The sequence below is a fragment of the Heterocephalus glaber genome, unplaced genomic scaffold, assembly GCF_053883595.1.
Source record: "Heterocephalus glaber isolate CG9 unplaced genomic scaffold, H.glaber_assembly_v1.0 deba00001509, whole genome shotgun sequence".
Classification (NCBI taxonomy): Eukaryota; Metazoa; Chordata; class Mammalia; order Rodentia; family Bathyergidae; genus Heterocephalus; species Heterocephalus glaber.
In genome coordinates this window covers 20,904,551-20,918,105 of record NW_028258325.1, presented here as the reverse complement: position 1 = coordinate 20,918,105, position 13,555 = coordinate 20,904,551, and the positions used below count along the sequence as shown (strand labels likewise).

Here is a 13,555-nt window from a genome sequence, read left to right as displayed (position 1 = left end):
AGGATTTTTGTCTGATCTGTCTCTCCATTAGATACTGAGTTGCTCTAAAGTGAGCACTTGTTAATGTTCATACTTTCTAAGGGTAGGCTATTAAGCATTTGCTGAATGAATTAGCATGATTCTGTATTATCTGTTACCTATAATTTTTTGAGGGGTGGGAAATCCACTTTGACCACATGAACAAAGTGAAACTTCTATTCAAGACCTAAAACCAGGAGATCAATGAAACTAAAACTTAGCTAGGTTTTCTTTTTTTCATTTTGTTCTTAATTATGAAAAATACATACATGATAAAAGAAAAATCACTGATTATTTGGTAAATAAAGAATACAAGTTATATTTGAAAGACTAACTATGCCAGACAGGAAACCATTAAGACCCCAAGATTAAAAAGAGAAATGAACAATTTACTGAAATGAAAAATATATAAGGCTAATAAAATACTTTAAAAATTTCCCAACCTTATAAGACATCATTTATTTAGATTAGCAAAATTCTACCCAAATGGTAATTCAGAAATGATGGTGTGAAATCAGAGGGCATTTATAATTGCAAGTATTGTGGGGAGGGTATAGCAATATGGCTGTATGAATAAGTAACCTTAAAAATAGTTACACCCAAGTTATGTATGTGAAACTATGTGTATGCATACATACATGGACTTATACATATAAAGTGAACTAATCTCTTTATATTTGTCTATATATTTCTTCTAGAAATATACCTTAGGCACACACCTATAATCCCAGCACTGGGGAGGCTAAGACAGGAAGGAGGATCACTGCAAGTTCGAGGCCAGCTTGGACTACACAGTGAGTTCAAGGCCAGAGTGAACTGCACAGTGAGACCATCTCAAAATTTAAAAAAAAAGAAAAGAAAAGAAAAAAGAAATCAAAGTGTTGATTAGAGTTTATACAGTATGACTTAGCAGTTAAGAACATGGTTCTCCCACTTAATAGCTATGTGACCTGCTGCAAATTATTAATTTTCTGGGCTGTTTGCTCATTAGTAAAATGGTGATTTAAAAAGAAAAAAAAAAGTACCTACCTTATGAGGTGGTTGTAAAGACAATAATAAATATTTTAAAATATCTTTAAATGTTTTAAATATTTTAAATACTTTTAAAACACTCCCTGGCATATAGAGCGGTCAATAAATGTTAAAAGCTATTACTCCACATATCATAAATTTGGTAACAGCCTAATTTTTAATGACAGAAGCATGTCTGAAAAGATGTTAAATCTATACAATGGCATATTAATATACAGTCGCTAAAATGTTCATGAAGATTTTTAATGATATTGAAGAAATACTTAAGTAAAAAAGCATGATCCAAAAATGAATATATAGTATGATTTCAATTATGTAAAATATACATCAATACGTAGAAAAATATATAGTGGAAAAAGTACCAAAATATTAAAAGCAGTTACTTGGGGTACCAGAATTTGACCTGCTTGTTACTGTTTTCTATCATTAATCTTTTTTTAACAGTAAGGAAGGTATTACTTTTAAAAACAGGAAAATATAATTTTGAAAGGTTAAAATAAGGCAACAAATGGGTAATTTAAAAAATTTATAGAAATGCCCAAATTTTTACATATAAATGATATAATACAGAAATAATTGTGGCTTCCCAAAACTCAATTTTTTCTGTTGAATTTACAAATATAGAACACTGTATTAATGCAAAATAAATATTACAAACTACATAGAGCAGTAAATATCCCTTGGTTAAATCTGTTTATAAATGAGAGTATGAAATGCAGCACAAACAGTGTACTCCCTGACTCAAAGCAGCCACCCACCCTGAGTAGCTGTGGCCCTGCTGATTCTGACCCAAGCTCCCTTCCAATCCTGGGAGCAGCCACCTTGCTGGTAACTGCGCACTCAGCTTCATTCTAGGCTCCGGAGGCTTTTGCATTTTCTACCCATCAAACTACCAATTCCCATCCTGTTTGCAATTTTCAAAGAGAACAACTCCTCTTATCTATTTGTAAGAAAGAGGAAGAGATATAGCATTCCTTTCATTCTGAATAAACTCTACAGAACACTTTTCAACTCTTCATGTATGACTTTCTCTTCCTAAAAAGCTTTAAGCCTATGTTCCTAAACTCTGCCTTCCTGATTATCATATCTTATTATTACTATGCTCATTTCAGTCAATCAAATTCTGCCCTTATAGCATTTGGTCTGTTAAATACGTATCAGCTGATGAAAATACCATTTAAGACCTTAACAGTTTTTAACAATGGGATCAAAGAAAATAAACAATCACAATTTATAGGAGACTTGCAAACTTCTCCACATTCTTTCCTTTTTTTTTTTTTTTGGTACCAGGGATTGAACTCAGGACCTTGCCCTTGCAAGGCAGGCATTGGAAGCACTGAGCTAAATCCCCAGCCCTTCCACATTCTTGATAATTAAAACTTTTCTTTAGAAAAAATCACAAAAGAAACTTGTTTATCAATCAGCATTTTTACCTAAATAGCACTAGGTTAGATTATGTATTTCACCCATAATGCTAAAAAACCATTCTAGCTAATATGAATCAGTTTTTCACCCAAATACGCATCCACATTGCATTCTACAGATCACTTACGATGGAATTTTGAAAAGCGGAGTAAGCAGAAACTCCGGAGATGTTAAGGTACTTTGTTGTTCTGTGTGACATTTCTCATAACAAATCTACCTTTATAAGCAACCTATCAATTTAGCAAACACCAATCTTTACAAATTAATACAACACAATCTAAATGCACCATAAATTTGTATTTGTTAATCTTGATATTAGAACATTTAAACATTTCAAGCTACATAAAAAATATGACAAATGATATAAAATAGAAATTTGTTGACAACTTACTTCCAAAACATCACTATTTCTTATATTGCAATTAAGCAACAAGACAGCTTACAGTTCTCCAGAAAACATAGTGTTTTTAGTGGTGTTATCAACAAAAATCAACACAATCCCACACAATCATGTCTCCAATTTATTATCTTTTCCACAGTACAAATCTTTCACAAACCATAAGTCCTTGCAGTTATTTGAAGTCTGTAAACAAGTGCCTGAATCCCCACACCCCATTTCAGTTTAAGCTTGTGAATGTTTTAAGTCCTTCAATCAAGTTTCAACTCTCTCATTTGCATAAGGAATTATGAGCCTTCTCTCTTTAAATTATTTGTATTTTATCATACAGGCTGCAATGCAGTAAATCACAGTGAAAGCCCTGGGGAAAACAAAACAACATGATCTTTACAGCAGGACCTGAAACTTCATAATATTAAATGCATTTAAAGAAGCATCCCATAATAAAAGCGTGGGTTTTCATTTCCTGAAATCAAGTCAATTAGAAACCCTAGTTTCTACTTAAAAATCCAATTTTGATCTAAAAGTGAAAACAGTTCCCTATCCATAGTCATTTTATAAACTCTACACAGTTTCACTTGCAGAGATTTATTTTTTCCAGTCTGGAAAACAGTAGTGCAATTAGTTTTACTTCTCTTAAGTTACTTAGTCCATGTTGTAAATAGCTCTGTGGAAAGATAAGAAGATGCTTGGTAAACAAGAAATTTTTGCAAGCCCATGCTGGCTTACTAGTCCATTAAAGCTTGTAAGTCCACAGTGGCTTTCAACAAAATGTATATACATCACTAACAACAAAGCAGAAATAAATAGGCAGAAAGGACTGTAAACTGTCTCATCTCTTAATGATTTTTCAGTAATAACTGACTTGATGAATTGATTACCTAGTCATTTAAGCAGATAGCAGACAGCTGCCCTTAAGGACATTCCACTATGGCATCCAGTCTGGAAAGCCCCAATGGAATTACACTCCTAAAAATAAAACAAAAAAATTGGGAGTGGAGGGTGTGAGATAATAAGTTTACAGATGCCACTTGGATGGAATTCCACCAAGTCAGCCAGGTCACTTAGATTTCTTCTTAAATAGGCTTTTGATTTTTGATGGCTTTTTGCTCTTCTCTCCATTATGACAAAGGTCATGTGGGATGCTGCTTATCCTGGTAACACTCGGGGCTTCCTGAATGGGTTTATTGTCGTTGCCAGCTGAAGAACACGATGTGTGGCGAGGTTTAGGCACCGGGATGCCACTAGAAAGCTGGTTCATGCTACAGGATTTCTCCAAGATGCCATTGTACACTTTGCTTGCAGGACTGAAGATCATACTCTTGGTTTCTGTCAGACCTACACAATCTGGAGAGCCCTGGGAGAGGTCTGTAGTGATGGGCGAATCTCCTCTGGAGGAATCCTCTAGAGAGAGCTCATCTCTTGATATCTTTCGAGGAGACAATGTTTGGTATATCTCGAGGCTTGAAGGAGGAGACTGCTTCCTTCCAATGGAAGAGTTTAAAGAGTCACATTCTGAAGTGGTGTCTAGCACTTCCCTGAATAAGACAGAGCCAAAAGTATAAATTTTAAATCAATATGTTCTTAGACACCCAGCACATATTCTACCTAACACAACTGTCTTTGATTATTTATTGAAATTTAAAAGGAGAAATGACACAATTCTAAACATATTTCAACAAAATTAGAAAGCTACAACAAAATAATGTAGCTTATTAAAACTCTTTAATTTTTTTTCTTGGTACCAGGGATCGAACTCGGGGCCTTGCACTTCTGAGCCAGGTGGCAGAACCACTGCACTAAATCCCTAGCCCCTAAAACTCTTAATTTTAACATAAATTATAACAAAGAAACCTTCAATCTAAGAAACTATAACTTATGCCTTCTTCAATCATAAGAGGAATAAAAATGTTTAAATATTATAGTTTTTTTTACCATTTCAACTTTTGTGTTTTTCAGTAATGAGTGTTTTTCTTTCTGAAACACAGAATTGTCACTATATATTTGAAAAGATGGAACTTTAATCACTGCTTTTCTATTTAATTTTTTAGTCATTAACTTGATGATATATAGCTTCCTAATAAAGGAATATACTACACTACAATATTAAGTCTACTAAATTTTTTAAAAGGGGCAGGGATTAAGGTATGGCAAAGTGGAATAGCTGAGAGGTGAAAGGCAAATATATAATGCTGTTTTTAAAAAGTGGACATTCAATGAATTCTCACAGAATTATTCCTTTGTGAATGCCTCCCCCCTTTTCTCACAGTGGAAAGAGAAGTAAAGCAGAGTGGAAAAATAAAAGTTCATTAACACAACAGCCATCATACAGTAAATGCCATCAGTCATTTCTTCAAAATATATCTCAAATCCACCACTCCTTATCAGCTACCATCCTTCTTACCAGCAACTCACCTAAATGATCACAAATTGCATCTTAATTGATTGCTCTGCTTGTTTTCCAGTCATTAAGGTGATTTAAAAAACTCAATCACAGCACATTTTTACTTGCTCTCACTTGCTCAAGATTGCCCAATGCTTTTTCTCACAGAGTAAAATTCAAAGTCTTTGCCAAATCCCACGAGGCCTGCACATCTGGGGCCTGGCAATCTCTCCAATCATATGCCCTGCCTCACTCCACCATGGCCTCCTCCCTGTTCCTTCAGTGGGTCAATGTTGGGACTCCCTCATGGCTTTGCACTTGATGCTTCCAGTGCCTCATATTAACTTCCTGTCCAATCTCTGTGTGGCTTACTTCTCTATAATTCAGGTCATTGCTGTCTCCTGAGAGATACCTTCCCTAACCACATGATGTAAAAGAGCATTCTTTTACCTCCTACCCATCTTGATCATCCCAGCATCTGCTAGTACCATAAATAACTTCATATAAACCTGTCTAAAGTCAGAACCCCCAGAAGAAAAAATTGAACATGGAAGGTCTTATTAACTTCTGTATTCTTTACACTGGAACAGTGGCAAGCTTACAGTAGATAATTAATAAAAATGTGTTGTGTGGAAGAATGAATGAGCAGAATGAGATCTGGAAGAACAGGGACCATGTCTTACTCACTTTTATATGCAATGACTCCAACATAAATATTGTTTACTCCATGAAAGATGATTAAGAAACAAAAGGTAAAGTAAAGGTGAAAAGTAACTGACCAAAGCAGTACAGTGAAAAAAGGGCTAAAGACAGAACAGAAAGGCAAGAACAGATATGATTATAATCTATCAGCTGCAGGTAGATCAGGACCATCTATTACCAAAAGCATAGCACATGACAAGGGTTAAATTCATACTTAAAGAAGGAATGAACCGCGCAATCTCTCACTTTGGATCCCCTATAATTACTATCACTTTTCATATTATTTATATGTATGTTTACTAGAAATATGCCATTTACTTTTAACAAGCATTTTATGTTAATATTATACTTTAGAAATGATTGAGATGGTTGAATTTACTTGGTCATTTCTAGTTATTTTACTCATACATACACCCAGAAGGAATAAAATCTCCTAAGCTAAAAAGACTTAAATAATGATCTCATACAACACATCTGTTCATGCTGCATAATTTCAAATGCCTTTACAATTTGATAATAGTGCTAAAAAGGAAACAGGCAGTTCAGCTATGAAGAAACAGTTCAAATTCCAAAATCAATCCCTTCTAGGAACATTTCTGTATGAGCATCTTTTTGGAGTAATGTTCATTAGCTGAACAATGTAACTCACTGTTGCCTGAGCTTTTCAGCTTCAAAGTCAAAAGCTGATTTACTTAAAATTTTATGAATTTACTTTCTTTTCTGGTGTCTTGGCTGCTCTGTGTGTAAAATTCTAAGCTGGGTTAAGAACATTTCAAAATCTAGTCTTTACAATCTAAGCAATGTGTGAGAAGAATACTAATCTAAGAGATGTGGATTCCCATCCTGATCCTGCCTTAGCCAGCTGTACAACTTTGGGCAAATCATCCCATTTCTCAAGGTCTCAATTTTTCTATCTGTTGACAGAATTTTGTTAATCTCTAATGTTATTCTAGTTCTAACATTTGAATTCCAAAGCATATAATAATTGAATATATTGCTTTTCCACATAACTAATCAAAGTCAATGTAGGTACAGTACAACTTAAAATTTATGTTCTTTGTAGAGCATATTTCTTTTGGAATGTTGTACTTAACAGGTGGTACTATTGTGCTATTTTTCTTTTATTTTTCCCAACAGTGACATATAGTTAAATTCATGTAAGTTTAATGCATGCATGAGATCAAAGTGATGTTTAAATGAGCATATATGAATATAATGCACAGAACACAGAAGACCAACAGACAGATATAAAATATTATTTTGTAAGCATTGTGGTGATACAATGAGAGACAAAGAAGAAGAAATACTTCCTGGATTCAAACTCTTCTTGTATTTATGAGTCAGCTATGAATTTTTAACAATGCTATTTGAAATGAGAACTGAGTACTTCCACTAAGCTGAAAAGTTCTACTGGATAGTGCAACTCTAGAGTTTTCCTACTATTTCTGGAAGCCACACAAAACCAGTTTAAGTCAATAAAGCTATACTGCTAATGAATACCATTATACTGCAAAGATATATCAAATGCCAATCATGAAGTGCTAATCAAGCAAAGTTACATCAGATTCTATAACTGCAATGAGGATACAAACATTGAAATATCTCTTTAAGAATAAGTTACAGTGATTACTTGCTAATCATAAAACTAATTTGCCCTGCAGGTAAAACAAGGATGAAAAATGATCATTGGATAAGATCATCTACACAGTAACTAGCTGGAGAGCAAGGGACTACTGAGAGCACCAAGCCCATTCCCTTTGTTTCGTATGTAGATGTTAAGACTTTGGAGCCACGTGGCTACTAAATGGCAAAACCAGAATTACACCACTCGATACCACTGTTTCAAAAGAAGAATATGGTTTAGAAAGGGTTCCTCAACAGCAATGGGCCTCATGGCACCCTGATGTCCTTAAACTTGACTAGAACACTCCTGCTATGCCCATTTTGTGAAAGAAAGTATAATTTCTTCCTTTGTATTCTTGACATTTTCCTATGGGAAACCTTGGGCCTATGATACTGCTTGCGTGCAAGTACCAGCATGTAACAGAAAAAAAGAATTGAATAGCAACAAATTATTTTAAAATCTTAGTCATATTTGATGTTTTGTTATGCTCAGGTATAAAGCTTAGGCTCTATATTTTACATATAAAATTGTTCTTATAACATAGTTATGATGTGAGACCTGAGTCAACTGTATCCAGTGTCTTCTAAGCAGTTTTTCCTCAAAACAGCTGGTTCCATGAAATGTAGAATTCCAAGATGGCTTCCCCAGTTATTCAACCCAACACAAAAAATGTAAGTGCTGTTGGGAACGGAGTGTGCAGGAACAATTACGGCTTCAAAGTTGTTAATACAGTGAGATTACCATCCAGAACTATTATCCAGGTAAGTAAATGTGAGTGTAGAGACCAAAGATGGAGGAAGTCAGAGATTCAGAGCAATGGAGGGCTTTATAGAAGGGAAATTCTGTTAGTGGCTTTAAAATGGAGATCACATGACAAAGGACAGGAAGCAGTCTTTAGGAACTGAGAACAGCCCTGCCCATGAAGCAACACAGGCATAGGATTTTAAGTGCTACAGTCATAAGGAACTGACTCCTGCCACAATGCATGAGCTCTGAAGAGCACCCTGAACTCCAAATGAGAATGCAACTTAGCCAACACCTTGATTTAGGCTTTGTGAGACCCTGAGCAGAATACCCAGATATACCAGGCCTGCGCTACTGACATAGAGAACTGAGTGCTAATAATGGGTATCAACTGAGCCACTGTCTGTGGCAACTTGTTATGCAGCCAGAGAAAACTAACACAATGCACCATTCTGCCCCATCCCGCTCCTGTCCTCACAGCTCAATCCCATCCACCCCCAGCATTTACTGAGTTACACACTGCAATACCATTGCTTTTCAGCAGTGAAATAAATGGCCTCCTCCTCCTCTTCGTTTCGGTAGAGTGCAGGGCAACTTGACACTGAGAGGATATCCGGATCCGGGGAAGGCAAGGAGTGCTGGGGTTGCTGGGGGTGGTGAGGGAGCCGAGGGTGGGAGGGGTGGGGAGCATGTGGGGGAAGCTGAGATCGCTGGGTCTGCGGCGAGGATGAGGATGGCACGATGCTGCGACGAGAGCGGCACAAACTACTGCTTCTGGCTAAAGATCCAGCAGGTTTCGCCATGGTCCCTGCAAAACATAAACCATCACAGTAAGAAAGCTCACGAAGCCCTTGGCTCCCTTTACAGAACCTACTGATACACACACACAAGAACTAATGCTGCTGATACACCACTATTCATTCTTTTGTTACTAAAGTGGGTAACTATGTCATAATTATCATTCTCTACCATCCATACTAAGAAAGTTAAAGGCTAAAAAATAAAAATTTAACAAAAATGAAACCAGACCTCAAAATTAAACAGAAGTGAATGTAAAACAAAGTTGTAATATAAAGATCTAATATTACTAACCACAAAGGCTTAAAATTTTATCCACTATAATAACAACTCCTTAAATTTAAAAATCACGTAGCATAATTTAAAAGGAATTTACATTTTATGGCAAAGCTTTTTTATGAGTGTTAACTTTAAAATACTAAAAGAATTAACAGTATAAAGTAGGTTCTTTAACCAGTGGATATCGCTTGATATATCAACACAACTTGTTTCAATTTCAAGTTTTAAATCAAGAAAATCATTTGTGTATTATAAACACAGGGAAAGCTGAGGAAAAAAATTACTTCTTAAAAATAGAATAGTACAGAACTAAACACTGATCTTAATTCATCTTATTTCTACTACCAGTCTCAGTCTAAAACTCATGCAAATGGCAAACAAACATATCCTACCTCCTTACCAATTTCCTGAACAGGCATTCCACTTCTTTCCCTTAACTGCAACACACCTCACCTAAGAACAAGCTTTTCTAGCTCTCATTGTTCATTCCTGCATATTTCATAAACCAAAGATCGGGACTAAGATTGTGGTCTCTTTGCTACCCAATATTGTTTGCACACCCTTACTCCTACACCCTTTTATAAAAATGTGCTCCTTATGCAGCTCACACTACACTAAGTGTCCAATTCAGTGGTCATTACCCAGTCATTCTCACTCTCACTAGACCATCCCCCTTCCTCAGCCACAGGAGCAAGGACACTTAGAAGGTTCATCTGATTCTTAACCAGAATTTTCATCTCTCCTGCCCTAATTTTGACCTCTGCTCCAACACGCACTCTCATCCCTTGTCTTGCCATCATTCAGAAGTGTTCCATCTCTTAAATTATACATTAGGACACTAGATATTTACATTCTGACCACATTTCTACCTTCCTCGTTCACATATTCCATCCCAATCATTTTTTATAATACTTAATAATTGTAACATTCTTTTTTTTCATTAAGTTCATTCCATCCCAATCATGTATTGATCCCATTTTCTGTCCCAACTCAAGAACCTTACTTGATAATTCATTTCCCTATCTTTATTTTCAACATCTCCTTTTCTAAACACCAGCATTTGAAAACAAATGCTGAAAAGACAAACCTATAAAACACACAAACAATAATTACAGAAACAAGAAAACCTGCTTTATCCTAGACTGTTTCTCACCTATTTTTCTTCCTTTTTATGGAAAAGAATTATCTGTTGTCTCCAGTATTTCACCTTAACTCATTTGTGAACTAAACAGTAAAGTGCTTACACACTCACAATGTCACCAAAAGTACTCTCCAGGTCATGGTCTAACTCCTGGCTGCTAAACTGAGTGACATCTGATGTGGTTACTTTGTCCTTTCCCTGATTTCTCTCAGGACAATCCTACCACCTCCTTTATCCATTCCTGGTTGGTCTTCTTCAAAGTTTTGTTCTAGGCCTTGTTCTAGTCTCATTTCACTTATTCATCCTGAGCAATCTGATTCACTTTCATGACTTCAATTATCATTTACAGTCTAGAGATGGCCACATTTTAACCCAGATTCATTCTTGCTCCTTAGATCCTTATATCCAACTGCCTATTGGACACTTAGATGTTCCACGGATACCCAACTGAATTCAATATTTTCCTCTTCAAACTCATTCCTTCTGTGTCCCTTGTCCCAATAACAAGAACCAATACCAACCCAACTATCAGAATTGTAAACACAGACACTATTGACTCTTCTTTTTCCATCATAATCCATATCACATTAATCATCAACTGTTTCCAGATCTAGGTCCTCGATATCCCTCAAATCTGTTACACCCTGTATTCTCCCCACCAATAGATTATACTAGACTATTTCCCCAGTCTTCTAATTGATCTCTCCCCTCCAATGTACTTTCCATACTGCAATGCTCAGCAGATACTTTAGTCATTCCCAGCATCACTGGTTATTTGAAATAAGCAGTAAAAATAACAAGATTCAGTTAAAAGTGATGGCAAAGTCTGAGAAGTATCAGGTTTCACCACTTGAAAAACTGAGTACCACACACAGACACATGAAAAAAATACTGCACAAACAAGTATTAAGAAGTAAATAGTTATGTAAAACAAACCCTACACAATTCATTGAAGAATAACAAAGATAAGAATCAATAAATTGGTCACATGTATTATTACAACTTAATAATCTTTTCTAAAACTTTCTTCTTATATGTTGCCTCTCTTCTGCCTAGAAAAATCCCTCCATTAAAAGTACAGCTCTCATCCATCCATAACTCCTTCCAAGAATTATGTACACTGTGCATTGAGGGATCCTCCTCTTATTGCTTCCAGAGGTCCACACAGAGCTGAATACAGTTATAATATAAAATTTATTGAAAATTTAAGAGGAGTGTATTCTGGCTTTGTAACAAGCTTTCTTTTATATAATGTGAATATGATTGTTTTATCATACCTTCAGGTCATTATTAATTCCTAATGAAAATGAACATTCATTTACATCTAAGATTTTCAGTAATAGTTAACTGATACATTTAAACTCAAGAAACAGAAATTTATCTTGAAGATAACTTTTCAGTCTAACAATAAGAATTACTGTACCTATAAAAGCACAGAAATGTAGTCGATCCTATATTTACAAATAGTACTTTGTGGTGTGTTTCAGACTTTAAAGAATAATTTTTGGTTTCAATAAGGGATTCCTCACCAACCAAAGCTAGTAAGTAACGTATATATTCCTGATTCTAGCAACATGGCAGTAATAGACAATCTAACCACTATTTTCTAACTTCCCAAAACACATTTTAAATGCTTTCAAACACTACAAAATGCTGGATAAAATATAACAACTGTTTTAAATGCATAATGGAGCTTGCAAGCAATAACAACAAATTCTCAGGTGCCAGAACAAAGAGACTAAAAGTAAATGAACAGGTCTGTGAGTGATGAGGGATGAGACAGCTACTGCAGGAGGTTATCAGTCTCAGTAAGTGAGGGGTTAAGGGTTTAATCTGAGGCTATACAATTAAGCATTGAGTCCATGTGTGGTAAGGATTTGAAATCGTGAGTGTCCAGAAGGGTGGCATTCCTCAGTCAAACGGTATATTATAGAAAACAAAAATCTGACCAGTAAATAAGGAACTTTCTATCACTGCACAGTCTCCAGATACAGGGATTTGAAAAGGCCCTATGAACAACCTACTATTTTGAGTCTGTAACTCCTATTAGCTTAAAGTTTAAATTCATACTAACAGAAGCATCTGTGAAATCCCAATCCAAAAAGTGACATAAAAATTGGCCCTGAGTTGATGATATCCTTGAAACTACTGCCAGAAGCAAAGAAAATCATTTTGAGTGGAACCCCAATCCCTCACAAAATGTCATGCAGGGGAAAAAAACACAAATCCTTTTAAAAACAACTCAAGAAAGAATTATACAACAGGAAAGAAAAGGTAGTTACTATGCAATCATTAAAAACCCTGTAATAACCAACCAAGAACAATAAATAATAGGATTATTATGAAAACTAAAAAGAATTTTTAAATCATTAAACTATAAAATAATAGATTTTAATGTGAGAAAAGAACAAGGCATAAAGAAATCTGATGAAGACTCAGAGAGCTAACAAAAATGAAAAACAATCATGGAAGCTAAAAATTAAAAGACGTGCTAAAATTAAACAGAGCTGAAGAATTAGTAATCTAGAACACAGATCTAAGGCAACTTCTCTGATGCAGCACAGCTAGATAAAAAACTAAAAAGAAAGGTAAAAAAACATCAAAAATAAAATAAGATATAATGTATAAATAGGATAACAGTTGTCTTAATATTTCTACATAAATAATACTCCTGAAGGAGTAAATATAGAGAAAAAATATTTGAAGGCATAATAACTAGTAATTTTTTCAGAAATAATAGGTATTTATCTTTAGATTCAAGAAATACATCAAGCCAGGCATGGTAGAAGATGCCTGTAATCCCAACACTCAGGATACTGAAGCAGGAGGAAGGCAAGTTTGAGGCCAGCCTGGGCAACATAACAAATCACTGTATTAAAATCAAGCAAATGAACAAACAAACAAATGTGGGGGGCACATCAAATATCAGCCAAAAAACTTTTTACAAATCCATATCCAATCTTATTATAATGAAACTACATGACATTAAAGTCAATGAATACATTTCCAAGA

General features: G+C 35.1%; 1 protein-coding gene across 3 annotated transcripts in view; it reads right to left on the bottom strand.

Annotated features, from left to right (window-relative positions):
* Positions 1-2,751: 2,751 nt before the first annotated feature.
* Stim2 (stromal interaction molecule 2) overlaps positions 2,752-13,555 on the bottom strand; it is a 168,017-nt gene continuing 157,213 nt past the window's right edge. For all 3 annotated transcript variants that reach the window (XM_021260206.2, XM_021260207.2, XM_013073005.3), the window contains exons 11-12: positions 8,854-9,133; positions 2,752-4,410 (exon numbers count right to left, since the gene is read on the bottom strand). In XM_021260206.2, coding sequence (XP_021115865.1) covers positions 3,933-4,410; positions 8,854-9,133 — 758 coding nt within the window. In that variant the 3' untranslated portion in view covers positions 2,752-3,932. The remainder of the gene's footprint in view (positions 4,411-8,853; positions 9,134-13,555) is intronic.